General features: G+C 38.4%; 1 protein-coding gene across 1 annotated transcript in view; it reads left to right on the forward strand.

Moving 5' to 3' along the window:
• The first annotated feature begins 12921 nt into the window (after nucleotides 1–12921).
• LOC124606786 (THUMP domain-containing protein 1 homolog) overlaps nucleotides 12922–18372 on the forward strand; it is a 31616-nt gene continuing 26165 nt past the window's right edge. Inside the window, exon 1 of the mRNA XM_047138850.1 lies at nucleotides 12922–13223. Within this exon, the coding sequence (XP_046994806.1) occupies nucleotides 13035–13223 (189 nt within the window). The 5' untranslated portion in view covers nucleotides 12922–13034. The remainder of the gene's footprint in view (nucleotides 13224–18372) is intronic.

Below are 18372 nucleotides of genomic sequence, written 5' to 3' on the forward strand. Positions count from 1 at the left end.
ACTGAAATTATTTCTTCCCTGCTGTCATTGGTGTTCATTTTTATGCGTTTACCACATATCTAGATCTTTTGATTACTGCTCGTGTTAACGCAGTCATAGAGGTAAACATATTTACTTTTGAAACACACAATACCTTTAACGCCTTTCTTAGTGTATAAGCACTGACTTCTGTCTGTTGCATCTTCAAGTACAGTTTCGTGGCTGTATGACGACATTCATGGTAAACAAACACTGTGATCCTTCCAGAATGAGATTTTCACTCTGCAGCGGAGTGTGCGCTGATATGAAAATTATATGAAACCGAGTTCGAGTCTCGGTCGGGCACACAGTTTTAATCTGCCAGGAAGTTTCACTGTGATCCTTGTTTCTTTCCATAACGATCACAATTCGGTAACAAGAGATACATTTCCTGTCGCAAAATACGCCGAATTTCTTACATTTCACACATGTTTCTTCAGATTCTGTGCCTTTGTTTGCGTATTTTGTTCACTCTTGCACGTTCCTCGCCATGGCAGTTTCTTTATAACAAGTTGTGGATTTATCACTATTTTTCTCAGTTACTTTTAATGTGACACAACATGTCATGCATAATGATAGCAATAAAAACTGAAATTTTTACAGGACACACAGTTTTATTCATTATTCTTAGATTTATTGCTAGAGCTTACACACTCGCAAATTACATTCGGCACTACCTCGATTAAAAGACAATATCAGCCTTTCCAACCTCAGAAAATAAAATTATGGCATTTTGTACTTGAAATTATCATTTTATATAAAATTATAGTATACTGAAAATCTTAAAACACAAAAACAATAATGCTGATAATATGAAGTACACAATACTTGTTTTCAATCGCGAATGCTAAAGTTAAATTAGTCTTAAAATCTTTATCCATAAAATTTGCGAATTACAAACCAAAACATCTCTAATCACAATCCTAAGCACTAATCTATCTTCAGAACCATATAAACTCGGAAGTGTCCAAAAGCATCACAGATTTTGTGCAAAGGAAAATTTGCTAACTCCAATCGAGGTGTAGCACTGTGTATGTAATACAATTACAACTAATAATAATATAATCAAACTCGCCCTAATAAGCATCGTAGTCGAACACCACATTGACGAAATCGTAATCGCTATCCTGATGAGATTCCTTTTCCTTAGCATAAATGTTGGACGAGTTCACTGATGCAGTTGTGGTACTGGTTCGTTCAAACTGTACAAAATCCTTGACACGCTGGGAAGTGAGTATTACTGGGCTGACTGTAACCGAATGTAACTTAGTTTTCAATTCCACCTTCACTATATCCATTTCTGAAAAGAGCCACACACAATCAGCACTAGTATGTGGTACAACTAATATAGATAACACAAATATTACTGTTTGGAGGAATTCTTGGTTACCATGAAGCCTTCTTTATGAAGACCCAAATTCGTCCATATCTTTACACTGTTGATTTTCGGGAACTTCTGCATGTGGCAATGGTCTCCATTGATCATCAGTCATATGCATAAGCCTTTTGTCTTTTGGAGAAATTCTCTGAACCGACTTTATAAGTAGAACAAGCATTGTCAGCCTTGTAGAACTTTTTACCAAAGCTATTTCTAGTGTTAGTCAACTCAATATTTTTAGAATAGAATTGTTGAAACCATACTACTTTTTTCCCAAGAAGATAGTATAAGAAACTGTTGCATTCTGCAGTTGAAATCAGTCACTTTAGATTTTTTTGAGATGTATTAAGATTAGTGCATGAACTCCATCACACCTATACTTAAATACATTTGTGTATAAGACACAAGTTGGGTTGGGTTTGCTAGATCTGAGTTTGTAAAATCACTTTTATTGATGTAATCAGGAGACATGTAGCAGATAAAGATTTCTTTGTATGTTTGCACATTGTATCATACAAAGAGGAAATTACTAATTTCTCATTTTGAAATTGTTGATTCAGTGACACTATTTGGGTTGAATCCACTTGCAAAATACAAAAAAATACACGTACAAAGTTGTCCCTGAATGACTTTGCTAACTGTTCATCTGCATACAGTCTTTCTTCTTCCCACTTGGAAGTGAAAAATAATTGCAGTGCAGTCCATTATTCTAGAATACGTGAAACAACAGTTAACAAAGACAACCATCTTGTTTGAGAAGGATGCAGTATCTTGTAAGGTTCGATATATTGCCAAAGCTTTTGGCATTCCACAAACTGGGCAATCATTTCTCAACTTTGCTTAAAGAATGACTACTTATCATTTGCTGTGTCTTATGTATTCTTGGTAATTGTTTGCAAGCCTCACTTGAGCATAGCTGCAATGAATGACATATACATTTCTGTATAAAAATACCAGGAAAATCCTCAATTTTTTCGACTAACAACAGAGATATTTTCCCTATTATTACGTTGCACTCATCCAAAGTAAATCCGACTAAATTTTCAAGAGAGACATTATGTACTGACAAGGCATTAAGTAGGAGACTGTACAAACAATTACAGTGACATCTTCATGAGCAGCCACTGCATTTTTCTCTTCAAAAAGCTGTAACAACTGCCAGAATTTAGTATGCATTTTGGGGTTATTTCATCAAAATACCACATATACATACACAAATTTTTCATAGTGGAAATGTCGGTAGATTCATCAGTTATGAATCTGAATTTTTGTATCCATAGAACTTCATTCAGTTCATCCAGATGACATTTATGTATGGCATTCTTTATCACCCCTGTCCCTTTTGTTCTACACGACTGTATGTTCTGAACAGTTTTAGAACGGGGAAAAGCACTTTCAATCACATGTGTTAAATGGATGGCTGTCTTAATAGAGAGGTTATGTTCTGCCAAAAATCCACATATCAGTAATTCAGCCCTCTTGCCCTGCTTATCAAGTGTATTGGATGATTTTGATTGTGATAAAAATTCGTCTCTTTTTTAGAGGCCCAGCGCATTTTACAGCACTTAAGTGCTTTTTTTCATTTAGCGAAATTTTTCACTACAGTCAACTCCACGCTGAATTTACATCTACAAGCTTTGCACCAAGCCTTACATACATCATCACTAACAGGTTCTAGGCAAGACAAATCAGTCAACTATTCCTTTCTGAACTTCTGCTTCAAACGTTTTAATTTTAGCTCACCATGTAGTCTCAATTTCTTCTGTGGAGCTGATGGATAATCTACATCACTGATGTCACTTTCAATTATTTATATTTAAATACAGTATTTATTTAAAGAACACTATACTTTAATTTCCCTTAAGAACAAAAAAATTAATATTTTTGAAGAGCGCAAAGACAACAACCCGTGCATTCAAGTCCCAATTTTACCTGCAACTGATGATGACGACATAATGGGTAATGCCCCGTATCAGTTGTGAAACAATATTTGTTAGGGAGTAAGGGCATTCCCTGGAAGCTAGTATATAGTTAAGAGACATTGGACTGTTGAGGGGCATGGATGGGTGAAAACACTGAATGTAGTATGGACTTAAATATATGAAAACATGTTATTAACATATGAAGTTACTACAAGTCAGGTTATTTTCATTGTAAATCTTTACAAAAACTACCATAGGTTCCACAATTATTAGCACAATCGTTCACTGTGTTTACATTGTAATTATCATATATCACGATAATTTATTGTATTACTGGCAACACTAGAAAATATTGTTCATTGTATGAGGCAGTGTTGCCAACTCAGTGATACCTAAAGTTAACAAAAACCATTTAAAAAGTCGCTGATTTTAATCAAAATACTCCAAATTTACAACAAATAAACAAAAATATAATATCAAATTTCGTTTAAAATGTATTATTATATTTATGCAACATTGATAATGGTAATCTGATACCACCTAAAAAAGTGTTTTTTAAAACTTACATTTACATTTTAAGTGCTCATCCTCACTTCCATATTCCTCCATTCTTGAAGATGACTGACTAGGTCTGGCTGCTCCATTGTCAAGTGCAGCCTGTCTGGTGGAACTTGACATTGTACCTATGAACTTCAGCATGGAAGCCATGGTTCATATGAATGAAAACACTTTCCTATGCTCTTTAGCTCACTTATTACTGTAAGAATCAAGTTCAGAGTATCGCCATTCCTCTTTTTACGCAATTTTGATTTCACAATGCTTATTTCACAGAAAAACATATCCAATTCTGCATTTGCATGGGAAGGACTTAACACTTTAATTGGGAGATACCATAACTCTTGAAAGGCATTCATGCCTGCGGAATCTTTATAAGCACCTACCTCAGCCCAAAGATCTACTGTATTACTAGTGTTGCGCCACTTTATGAACCTGATATTCTGCCACTGACTAGTAATGGATTCAGTTATGTCAGGCTTAGTATAATAAAACATTTCAGCAAATTCAGTAATTGATTCTATAAGAGAATTGAGAATCTCATCTACGCAGAATATGTTAATTTTTTTCAGGATGTGAATGTTATTAGGAAGCCTGTTCTTAGTTCTTTAGTGAGTTTTGTAGTGGAATCTATACACCATTTATGAAGGAGATTTTCAGTTTCACAGCTGAGTTCAATTTCTCAAACTATTTTCTTAAATTCATACTCCATATAAGGTTTAGTATCACTTCTCAAATGTCTCTGCTTTCACTGCAGGTATTATAATTATCCTACTTACTGATTGGGAGAGACTTCATTGTCTTTTGCACTTCCTGCACTAGAGGTTTTGAATAACACAAATATAACTTATTCACAGAATAGCAGTGAGATTTTTGGAGAAAATTTATGTATATATCGAAAGGATAGGCAACTGGGAAATGGAGGTGGTGTATTTGTCATAGTAGACAAGAAACTCAAATCCACTGAGATACAAATTCAAGCTGCATGTGAGATAGTCTGTGCAAGACTCAGTATAAAGGGTGGGCACAAAATTATAGCTAGAGCATTTTGTCACCCACCAGACTCGTCTCCTGATGTAACCAAGAACTTGAGATAAAACCTCAGTTCACTTGTATGAAAGTTCCCCAATCATACTGTAATCGTTGGTGGAGACTTCAGTCATCCAACAATCAACTGCGAAAATTACACTTTGGTTATTGATGGGAGTGATAAGACATCCTGTGAAACAGTACTAAATGCCTTCTCTGAAAACTACCTAGAACAGTTAGTTAGAAACCCCACTCACAATAGGAGTATGTTGGATCTAATGGCAAGAAATAGACCTCACCTCTTTGAGGATGTCCACATAAAAACTGGTATCAGTGATGTGAATCAATTGTGGCAACAATGATTACCAAAGAACAAAGGGCAACTAAATGAAGCAAAAGATATGTATGCTCAGTCAACTTGATACAAAATCAGTAGTGTCATATCTCAGTGAGAAACTTGAATCTTTCAGCACAGGGAAGGAGTGCATAGTGGAACTACAGCTCAAGTTTTAAGGAATAGTTGACCACGCACTAGTTAGATATGTACCCAGTAAAGCAGTTCATAATGGAAAGTAAACCTCATGGTGTACACCCACTGAAAAGAAAGAGAGATTATTGCATAATAGTTGTAAAACAAAGCATAAAGCTATAGATAGAGAGATGCTGAATGAAAGGCGTTTGGCTGTCGAGAGAGTAATGCACTATACCTTCAATGATTACCATAACAGAACATTGTCAAATGATCTTTCACAGAACTCAAAGAAATTTTAGATGTGTTTAAAGGCTGTTAGTGGCATGAAAGTTAGTGTCCAGTTCTTGCCGAATGAGACAGGAATTGAATGAAATGGAGGGTAGCAAATCAAAAGCTTAAATGCTTAGCTCCATTTTCAAAGGAATACCCAGGCAAAGTGCCCCAGTTTCATCCTTATATTACTTAAAAGATGAAATAAATAAACATTAGTGTCACTGATGTTGAGAAACAGCTGAAACTGTTAAACTTAAACATAGCTGCAGGGCCCCACAGAATTCCTCTTAGATTCTATACTGAATGTATAGCTGAGTTAGCCCCTCTCCTAACTATAATGTGTCATAGATCCCTTGAACAAGAAACTGTGCCCAGTTCTTCGAGAAAAGCACAGGTCACACCTGTCTACAAGAAGGGTAGTAGAAGTGATCGATAAACCACCGACCAATATCCTTGAGATCAATTAGTTCAAAACCTTAGAACGTATTCTGAGCTCAAACATAATGAGGTATCTTGAACAGAATGACCTTTCAGTGCCGACCAGCGTGGATTCAAAAAAAAATCGATCATATGAAACAGAACTTTCACTTTTCTCATTTGACACACTGATAGCTTTGGATCAAGGCAATCTGGTGGATGCAGTATTTCTTGATTTCCAGAAAGCGGTTGACTCTGTACAACATCTACACTTTTTGTCAAAAGTTTGTTCATATGGAGTATCAACTGATATTTGTGACTGGATTGAGGACTTTGTGGTAGGGAAGACACAGCATGTCATCTTGGATAGAGAGTCATTGGTAGAAGTGGAAGTAACTTTGGTGTACCCCAAGGAAGTGTGTTGGGATCCTTGCAGTTCTTGTTGTATTTTAATGATGCTATTATCTTTAATGAAATATTATCTGCAAGAAGCTGCATATATATTCAGTCAGATCCTGATAAAATTTCAAAGTGGTGCAAAGATTGGCAACTTGCTTTAAATGTTCAGAAATATAAAATTATGCGCTTCACAAAACGAAAAAACATTATATCTTATGACTATAATATCAATGGGTCGCTGTTGTAATCAGCCAATTCATATAAATACCTGGATGTAACACTCTGTAGGGATATGAAACGGAACAATCACATAGTCTCAGTCATGGGTAAAGTGGGTGGTATAATTCGACAAAGGAAATTGCTTAGGAACCACTTGTCTGACCCATCCTAGAATATTGCTCATGTGTATGGGACCTGTACCAAATAGCATAAACAAGGGATATTGAATGTACTCATATGCAGGGATGAGGAGCATTGATGTCCACAGGTTTGTTTCATCTGCGGGAGAGTGTCACAGAGATTCTGAAGGAACTAAACTGAAAGACTCTGTAAGACAGATGTAAATTACCCTGAGAAAGTGTATTGAAGTTTCAAGAATCGGGTTTAAAAGGTGACTCTAGGAATGTAATACAATCACTTACGTGTTGCTCACGTAGGAGTAATGAGAATAAGATAAGAATTATTACTGCACTCACAGAGGCATTCAAACAAACATTCTTCCTCTGCTCCATATGTGAATCGAACAATAGGACATACCCTCTGCCATGCACCTCACTGTGGTTTGCAGTGTATAGATGTAGATGTAGGCTGTGTGTAGATGTAGATGTAGATCGCAATACATATTATACATCATTTGTGCTGTGTAGCGGCTTTCTTTAGGTCAGACAATCTGAAAGTGAAGTTACAATTCTTCCCACTGTGCTAATTTTACTGTAAAAACAGGCTCAATAGAGTGCCATCACGTCTCACACACATCTGGAATTTTAAAAGGTTCCTCCCCTTCATTTAATATCTTATAAATGTCCCTATACATTGCATGATTCACACACAGCTGGAAGTTTCAAATTTCCTCCCCTTCATTTAATGTTTCATAAACGTGCCCGTACATTGCATGGCGCTGTGAAGAAAGCGAAAACCAATTGCAGCTTTCTCGGACCAAAAAGTCGATACTCCTTGGGAGTGTCTCTACTGTCGCATGAAAGATTGCTAACTGTAGTGAATGACAAACACAACACATCATAATCATGTGTGGTAAGTTTAAATCTCGTTTCAGGCTCTCATACACACCACTGTTTATTTCTGTATCATTGTCAACCCCAACTCAAATCGTATTTTCTGGGTTAAGTTTATGACACTCCAATAAAGATTTTATTGAATTCACAATGGTTTCAGCTGTGACGGGTTCTAATTGCACCAAACCCAAGAATGTGCACACTATTTTTTGCATTGCCACACTGAAATAGCGCATTAAAATGACGATTAATTTTGTAATGGATTTATCTGTTGATTCATGTACCATTAAGCCGAATCCTTTTTCATTAATATCTTGATGCCACACTTCTGGAAAGAGCAGAGCTAACACATTTACGATAATTTCTCTACACTTAGCTCTGCGTAACAGGAGTTCTCTTGCACATTTGCTATCTGAAATGTACAGTGCTCTGTCAAACTCTTCACACAGTATCATATCTCCCATTTCATCTTCATCTACATCCTCTTCCATTTCCATAATATTGTCCTCAATTACATCGCCCTTGTATAGATCCTCTATATACTCCTTCCACCTTTCTGCTTTCCCTTCTTTGCTGAGAACTGGGTTTCCATCTGAGCTCTTGATATTCATACGAGTGGCTCTCTTTTCTCCAAAGGTCTCTTTAATTTTCCTGTAGGCAATATCTATCTTACCCCTAGTGAGATAAGCCTCTACATCCTTACATTTATCCTCTAGCCAACCCTGCTTAGCCATTTTGCACTTCCTGTCAATCTCATTTTTGAGACTTTTGTATTCCTTTTTGCCTGCTTCATTTACTGCATTTTTATATTTTCTCCTTTCATCAATTAAATTCAATATTTCTTCTGTTACCCAAGGATTTCTACTAGCCCTCGTCTATTTACCTAATTGATCCTCTGCTGCCTTCACTACTACATCCCTCAAAGCTACCCATTCTTCTTGTACTGTATTTCTTTCCCCCATTCCTGCCATTTGTTCCCTTACACTCTCCCTGAAACTCTGGTTTAGTCAGTTTATCCAGGTCCCATCTCCTTAAATTCCAACCTTTTTGCAGTTTCTTCAGTTTTAATCTACAGTTCATAACCAATAGATTGTGGTCAGAGTCCACATCTGCCCCTGAAACTGTCTTACAATTTAAAACCTGGTTCCTAAATCTCTGTCTTACCATTATATAATCTATCTGATACCTTTTAGTATCTCCAGTCTTCTTCCATGTATACAACCTTCTCTTATGATTCTTGAACCAAGTGTTAGCTATGATTAAGTTGTGCTCCGCGCAAAATTCTATCAGGTGGCTTCCTCTTTCATTTCTTAGCCCCAATCCATAGTCACCTACTACGTTTCCTTCTCTCCCTTTTCCCACTACTGAGTTCCAGTCACCCATGACTATTAAACTTTCGGCTCCCTTCACCATCTGAATAATTTCTTTTATTTCATCATACATTTCTTCAATTTCTTCGTCATCTGCAAAGCTAGTTGGCATATAAACTTGTACTACTGTAGTAGGCGTGGGCTTCGTGTCTGTCTTGGCCACAATAATGCGTTCACTATGCTGTTGGTAGTAGCTTACCCGCATTCCTATTTTTTTATTCATTATTAAACCTACTCCTGCATTACCCCTATTTGACATCGTATTTATAACCCTGTATTCGCCTGACCAAAAATCTTGTTCCTCCTGCCACCGAACTTCATTGATTCCCCTATATCTAACTTTAACCTATCCATTTCCCTTTTTAAATTTTCTAACCTACCTGCCTGATTAAGAGATCTGACATTCCACGCTCCGATCCGTAGAACGCCAGTTTTCTTTCTCCTGATAAGGACGTCCTCTTGAGTAGTCCCCGCACGGAGATCCGAATGGGGGACTATTTTACCTCCGGAATATTTTACCCGAGAGGACGCCATCATCATTTAACCATACAGCAAAGCTGTATGCCCTCGGGAAAGATTACGGCTGTAGTTTCCCCCTGCTTTCAGCTGTTTGCAGTACCAGCACAGCGAGGCTGTTTTGGTTAGTGTTACAAGGTCAGATCAGTCAATCATCCAGACTGTTGCCCCTGCAACTACTGAAAAGGCTGCTGCCCCTCTTCAGGAACCACACGTTTGTCTGGCCTCTCAACAGATACCCCTCTGTTGTGGTTGCACCTACAGTATGGCTATCTGTATTGCTGAGGCACGCAAGCCTCCCCACCAATGGCAAGGTCCATGGTTCATGGGGGGGGGGGGGGAGAGGATATACGATCGCAATAACGACCACATCCTAAAAAGGGTACAGGTAGAGGTGAACAAAAATAATAACGTGTTTCTTTTCACAGCATTCCAAACGCAGAATAAAAGGAGATAGTAGATTTTATATTGTACATTCACAGGTGGATACAAGCTGCAGCGTTTGTAAATTTTCATTCAAAAAGTGATAAATTCTGAACATATTGTACGCTGTATTTAAAAGTGGATAATTTTTCAGGAGAGCTTAGCAATATAAAAACATTTTCATATAGTAAAGATAGTCTTATGCCTCAAAGCTAGTCAGGGTATATCCAATAAAACAAAAATCCACGGCAACGTGAAAATGTTTGCTAAGTTCGATGGACAATAATATTTTCATTCTTGTACAAACAGCTTTAGTACTTGAATAAAAGTAAAACTGGAATAATTATTTTGGAATATTCAAAGAAATTCATTTCTGTTAATCTGCAATAGAATGTTTAATATGTAAAGTAATAATCACAGATGAGAAATTTATTGCAACCTTTCATTTCTCATGCCTATCCATGTATATGTTAAGTTGAATCTCAACTGTTTCCAATCAAATTAAATGCAAAAACCAAAGAAAGTTTAAAACCAGACAGTCAACTCCTGAATAATTAAAACAGACAGAATTGTATTAAACAATACAGTACTCAAATTGTTCCCACACTGCAGCGAGTATGTCTTGAGTTACAGCTACCTCAGCTACTGTTATGCGATGTTTCAGTTCATTCATTGTAGTTGGTAATGGAGGCACATAAACAGTGTCTTTTATAAACCTCCACAGCAAATAATAACAAACAGTCAGGTTCAGGGACTCTGGAGGCCAGTAATGTAAGCCTGAATCATTTGGTCCAGTGCGACTGATCCATCGTTCAGTAATCCATTGATTTAAAAATTCCCACACTTCCAGATGCCCGTATCGTGGTGCCCCACCCTGTTGGTAAATGAAGTCGTTCGAATCAGTCTCCAACTGTGGGTAAAGAAAGTTCTCAGTCACATCGAGATATGTGCTTCCTGCAAAACTGTTCTCGCCAAAGAAATATGAACTATACACTTTTTCCTGTGAAACTGCACAAAACACATTAAATTTTGGTGAGTCACTCTCATGTTGTACAACTTCATGTGGTTGTTCTGTACCCCAAATTCTCACATTATGATGGTTCTCCTTTCGATTTAAATGGAATGTCGCCTTGTCACTAAACACTAAGTGTGGAAGAAAACTGCCATCCTCCATCTTTCCAACAACGAAAATACAGAACTCCACATGTTGTTGTTTGTCACCTCCGCGAAGAGCTTGCATTAGCTGAATTTTGTATGGTTTCAAGTGCAAACGTCGACGCAGCACACGCCAGACGGACATCGGGGGCATGTTGATCTGTTGAGCTGAACAGCGAACGGATTTCTGAGTTCTTGTGAAACTATGGCGGATGGGTTCGACATCTGTGTCAGACACTCAGAGATGGCCCAGCGATTTCCTTTACACAAACAACCTTGTTCCTTTGAATTTTTCATGCCATCGTCTAATCCTTTGTGCTGTAGGAGGATCCACGCAATACCTAGTACGAAAGTCACGCAGATACAGTTATTACTGACCCACACTGCGCAAAACGTAGAACACAAAACGCTTTCTGTTGTCCCAACAGCATTTTTACTAGAACTGAAGTGGACGCACACTGCTGCCATCTCGCGGGAATCATGAAAAACTCGAGAGTTTTTTCTTCCCAGCTGTACATTGATTACGCACATACTCGAATAACATAATAGTTATGATTTTTTTAAATCTTTTTTATACATCCTGTATACCCACGCAGACCCCAAAAAAGTCACCAATCCCAAACATGAATTTTATTCGCTGTTGTGCTTGTCAAATATCCCGTATTTAGCGACTTTTCCTCCAAATTGGCAACACTGGTGTGAGGGTCACTAAAATGTATTTAATGTTCGATGTTATATTGTTGACTGAATTACTGTCTGTAAATATTGTACATGTCAGGGTCCCTCACTGCTCTAAATATATTGAATTTTGCAATGAATTAAAAATTTTTGCTAGTTATGTGTTTAATGAAAGTGTCTAGTTAAGATGCTTACATTACTATGCTATACGAAAGAAATTTTTAAATGAGATAAACATTTCTGCAAATTATTTTGTCAAACGAAAAGTGTCCTGGCATAGTATAGTCACTTTTACACTAATGCTCAGAAACAAAATACTGTTACATTGATATGTTAAACAAAATAATGCCTTAAATAAAATAAACAAGGCGTTTCACAGTCATTTCTTGTATTATAGTTTATCTTTCGGACGAGGTGGATAGTGCCATATATCCTTCTGTGGCAGTCGGGGAGCTAGCCACGTGGAATGTCCGGCTCATCGATATGTAAATATCTGAGTGTCCAGGACCAGAGCGCTTGTTATCTAGTGCTGCTTTTTTCAGTTGCTTTTTCTGCTGTTTGCAGAAATTTGCTCGCAATGTATTAATTTTCTTTTTCACATCTTCTATTTTCCTTTCCGGATATCAGAAGCGATAATGTATAATAGCTGATGATACTAATAATTTTTTTTTGCTCCTGTCCATGTAGTCCAGTGGCCTTTGATTCTATAGACAGGACTTCCTCTTGTAACATTCAATAAACTGCAACATATATTCTCTGTTCATTTCTCTACGCCAAAAGTCGATTGAAGACTGATAGAAAATGCAAAATGCAAATGTTCTTTGATGCACGCTAGCGCCTTGATGCTGTTTCGCGAAACGCGAACAATTGAGCAACAAATACTGTTAAACGGAGAGAATTTTCTTCCCTGTCAATACTGCTCTGTCAATATTTTCGGTATTGACAATAGTATTGAACTTGTGAGTGCCCCTTTATTATCAGTAAATATTGAACATGAGGACACTTAAAACTTTGGTGAAATACTTACACGATCTTTGGTGCGGCATGGAAGTATTGTACCTCTTTGGTATGTGTTGTAATTTTTTCCCTGTTGAGTACTTGAATATCTCTGCAAAGTTTGTTTACATACGTGTTTAAAGCTAAGTGAATCGTTAACAAGTAACATAAATATAATAGTGAGCGTAGTTTAAAACCAGAATGGATTCGTACCAGAAAAGACGCAAACCTGGATATTACTCAAACAAATCGAAGAAACCGAGAAACTTTACGTTGGAACCAGGACTGAAAGGCTTTATTTGCACGTGCAACATTAGGGAGAAAGACTGTATTAGAGAGGCGTATAATATACTTAATGAATACGCCGACCAGTTATATGGAAACGAGAGGGTAATAAGATTGAAATAGTGTTATATATTTCTGAAAAACAGTAATATGAATGTTAACGAGTTTTCACTAATCAATATGGCCTGCAGGCGTTGATTAAACAGTGTAGCGATATTATTGTTTTCTGCGAAAGGACATACCAGTGTTTCTAAGACTAAAATGCAGGGTATGTTACAAGCAAGATTTCAGGGGGTCCAGTACCACACTTTAACCCCAGATGGTACACGTCCTAACACACAACTGATGCATCCATCAAGTTAAACAACAGAACAATGATTACGGTAGTCGACACCTTGCCGCCTTCACAGTGTGTTGAATCCATAAACATGCGCGCAGAGTGGTGCACACGTTCATTTTTAATTGGCTGCAGTGCGTAAACCACACATTTAACACCTCACTTATTTTATCCTGTCATAGAACTTTATTTGCCATGCACATGGTATAAAGGTACTGTTGAGCCACCATGTCGTTTGACGTCATATATATTTACCCATCTTCATGCATTTTACCTCTAATTGATTAAATCATTCTACACACATTGTATAGCCACACAGTAATTCATACATTTTGAACATTTTAAAGGAATATGTTTGTTTTATACTACACATGTGTAACACTCATTAAATATAAATGCGTCATCCAGAACAAAAGGAGATACAGCAATGTGACATAACACACATGATGAGAAAAACATTTTAACAAATATGAATGACGTATGTTTCAGAGGTTTTAATTGTCAAGTATAAATATGTTATGAAATTAAAGCAAAGCAATATGACACAATAAACATTTTAAGAAAAGCTGAAATAGTATAGTTCTCGGATCATATAGCAATTTGAGCAGATTAGATCATTTTATTACACATTTTAAATCCCTCTGTTGTATAGAAACCTGTTTCTTCAAGCCATGTTTTTGTAATGTTTCTGGAGACACACAGTGATACACTGCATATTGTAGTTAGTAACATATAAATAATTGTATCCTTATGTACATGTAACTTTCCGGTTTTTTAAGCCTAGTAACTGGTGTGTCAGAGTACCTTTGATTTGTGTCCTACTTATGTAGGCTATAGTATTTCACAGTTTCTGGCTGTTATAGTTTTCCTTGATATGCACCAAGCAGTTGAGAATATACAGGGATCCAGTTGTCAGTATTTTGAGCACTTTAAAGTTTTTCTGATATGACTTTTTTTTAATATATAGTCCTGTAATGCAGAGGAATTGCCCCAATAACAGCACTGCATACATGAGGTGACTGTAAAAAAGGCATCATAAGAGTTCAGTAGTAGCTTTTCGGGTGCACAAGTCATACGTTTACTTAGCAAATAGGTGACCGACTAACTTTGTGCACATAGTTAGTGTGTTTCCCAAGATGATTTCAGATCAAGATGAAGCTTAACTGAGGACATTGTTACGTAGGCTGAAAAGAGTATTTACAGTTTCAGAGTGGTTAATTTGTTTACTCCAAATCATATACTGGAAATTTTGAGTTGTTCTGCACTTTTCTTCATGAGGTATCTGAGGCCCTATCAGCTGCAACAGAAGTGGTGTCACGTGCGTGTAATATGGATTTACACGGCATCATATTGGCCATTGGAGGAGAGTCCGATTCCACCCATCAACTTGACCCATTATGTCATCAATATGGCACAAATGGCTACTTCCAGTGTATACAAAATTATGAGAATGATGTCACTACATACACATGCCAACAAACACAAACAAAAATAAAAATGACACAATAACATCTCACTCCAAAAATAACATGATACTAATGGGAACAGTTACAGAAAATTGGTGCTTTATGGCAGGGAGAAACTTAATGTACAACAACAAAAAACACTGCAGCATCCCAAAACAAATAATTAAAAAAAATTATTTACAGAATTCCGCTGCAAGTAAAGGAAATTATATTTTCCGTTAGTTTCAAAGTTAAGCTGTGTCTGAATCCATGCTGAGAAGAACTGAGAATATTGTTAGCAGGTAGATCTCTATGGCTTTGGAGTTGCTTGCTGGCCTCTATTATTTTCGAAAGAATGGGTGTTAGGGAAACTGATGTTAATTACTTGGACATGACTTACCTCATTTTATCTGGAATGGAGTGTCCACTGTCATTTTTAAACATGCTGGGAAACAACAACAAAATTAGGCAAACCATAAATATATGCTTTTGAGCTGCTTAATTTTGCATTTCATTTCATGGTGTCGCTTAACTTGACATTTATAATTGGACTCAGCTGCAGTAAAAGAGCTTATATCACAGGCATTAACAAATATGTGATGAATTCATCTGGTGTGATATTAGCATTACAGTCATTATTTTTATAATCCTTGCTTCTCCCCAGTTGAGCTCTACAACATTCCAAGCAGCTTTACATGTGTTGTGGGACTTCTAAATATAATTACATTTTGTTAACCTAATTTCTAATCTGCATTTAACCTTTCAATATGATGTAACTAGCTTTGTCTGCATCATAATTTTTATACTTATAATAATAAATTATAACTGATGTTCTGAGCCTGTGTAGATTGGGTGTGAACCACTTACGGATGGATGTAGAGTCATATTTTCAGACTGCTGCCTTATTTATTTTCAGAATCTTTGGGTAACAGTTCTTAAAACTTTGGGTGAGTACATCAATAAAAACTGTAAATGCATCCTCAATGCCCCCCTCCTCTTCTCCCCCTCCCCCCCCCCCCCCACATCCTCTGGGGGGGGGGGGGGGAGGGTGGCTCACATCTCCTTTGGGAATACTTGCTTGGCCACCATGGGCCCTCTGTCCTTGCAGCGGTACTTTCCTTTAAGTGCTGCAAGTCTATCATTCTGCTATTCTTATTTTGTGTCTACCTTTCCACTGTATGGTTGTCTTCATGTTGATTAAGCTTGGATCTGGGTTTGTGTTTCAGGCACTCGCTTTCTTACCTTCCGGCCATCTACAGCTTTCCATTATTAATTATATGGGTCCGTTGTTGGGTCTGACTTGCTACTTCTTTCCTAAATTATTCGAGGAAGATTGCCCAGTGCAGTGCATATTTGAACTTTTGGGATATGGGGAGTGGGGGGGGGGGGGGGAGGAGGTATGTCAAGTACTTCTTTGATGGTAGCCCCCTGACCACACAGATTTCACAGTGTTGGTGCCTCAACTGTAAACTCGCCAAAGAGTATGTGCCCATCATGGCTGGGGCATGGGTATTCAAGGCAACCAAGTAGCCATTACTGCGTGTGGGTAGTGTCCATGGGAGATCCCCCATATGGAGTGGGCCGTACCATGGCAGAGGATTCACCTGGCACTGTCAGTGTCTTCATAAGCTATTCCATGGGAGGGGCATAGAGTTCAGTCACAAGGCAAGAAATGACATCCCCCCCCCCCCCCAGTATTTGGTTTGTTCAAGGACAAATGGGTATTCATTTGTGACTACATTGCTCTTCATTGAACACCTTGAAGACAGGTTTGGGAAAGTGGCAATGATTTCAAAACTGAAATAGTGGCTCCATTCTGCTTAAAATGTCCTTCCCTACTCAGTCATGGGTGCTGTTCACCTGCGACAAGCTGGGTAACATTCCTATCACTATAAACCCACCATGAAAGTCTGACTAATATATTATGTTTTAGGTATCATTTGCCACAGACATCTTCCTTTACAAACTAATGACAGTCTGTCCGAACTGACCTTTGAAAGGCCCAATGGTACTAGTCAATTGTCGCATTATCCTCAGTCAACAGGCATCACAGGATGCGGATATGGAGGTGTGTGCGGTCAGCACACCAGTCTCCTGACCATTGTCAGTTTTTGTGACTGGGGGTGCCACATAGTCATCTGGCTCCTCAATTGGCCTCAGAAGGGCTGAGCGCACCCCGCTTGCCAACAACGCTTGGCAGACCCGGATAGTGACCCATCCAAGTGCTAACCGAGCCCGACAGCACTTAACTTCAGTAATCTAACTGGCACCGGTGTTACCACTGTGGCAAGCCCTTTGGCAGACTGATGACAAGTTGCACGCTTATTTGGGGTGATGAGGTGTCCATTTTGTCCATCATGTCCAATTGGGACCAAAGCATAACAGAGCGGATACTGGAGCCTTCATTTGGCCCTTAAAGGTGACTCATTGCCTGAGAAGGTAAGGTGATAGTGTATCACTGTAATGTCAAACTGTATATTCCCCATCCCTTGCGGTGCTACAAACATATGCGATTTGGACATTTGTCTTTGCATTACAATGCCAGCCCTGTCTGTAGGAATTGTGGCTGTCAGCCGTACGTGTACACTCTTTGTGCTCCTCCTGTGAGGAGCACTGTTCCACCTATTCATCAGACTGCACCGATTTCAAACAAGAAAAGAAAATCCAGGAATACAAGACCTTGACCACCTCACACATCAAGAGGCCAATAAAAAATACAATCATATGCTTCTGCTATGATGACATCATCCTCTTTAGTGACTGTGCCATCAGCCTCCATGTCTTCTACATCGGGCCCTCAGGGCTGCTCGACTTTACCCGCTCCCATGGTGGTTGGATCCTTCTACTGCTTCTTCCTCACTCCCTTTGGGAGTAATGACTCCCTAGCCTCTGGAAACGTCAGTCCCCAAACATCAACTGGAGAAGCAATGCCCTTCTCTGGCAGTCTTACCAGGAAGGGATCCCTCGAGATGCTACCTACCCAGGATCTTTTGCCCTGCAAGCAAATGCCAGCCAGTGGCAGAAGGAGCCATACGTTGCAGGTCATAGGACCTCCCATTCCTCCTCTGTCCTCCAGAATTTGGGGCAGACAAACCCTCGTAGAAGTCTAAATCATCTAAAGGCAAGAAGAAGTCCTCCAAAAAAACAGGGAAATTTTGATAGTCCCAGTGCTGCCAGATCCCAGATGTTCCACCTCTGTATACGAGGCAGCGTTCCTGGTGACTGCTATGGCACCAGACACCCCACCCCCTCCAACACACCCTGATTTGGAGCAGATGTGTATGATTGTGTATCTACACAACCTGTGGTAGCAGGTGGCTCTGAAGCATGACATGCCTCCTTGGCCCTGTCACGCCCCACCAATCCACTAACCAATGGAACTGTAGTGGTTTCTCCACCAGTTGGCTGAGCGCTACAACGTCTTTAGTGCACGTCCCATTTTTTTTTTTTTTTTTTTTTTTTTTTTTTTTTT

The sequence above is a fragment of the Schistocerca americana genome, chromosome 3 (genome assembly GCF_021461395.2).
Source record: "Schistocerca americana isolate TAMUIC-IGC-003095 chromosome 3, iqSchAmer2.1, whole genome shotgun sequence".
Taxonomy (NCBI): domain Eukaryota; kingdom Metazoa; phylum Arthropoda; class Insecta; order Orthoptera; family Acrididae; genus Schistocerca; species Schistocerca americana.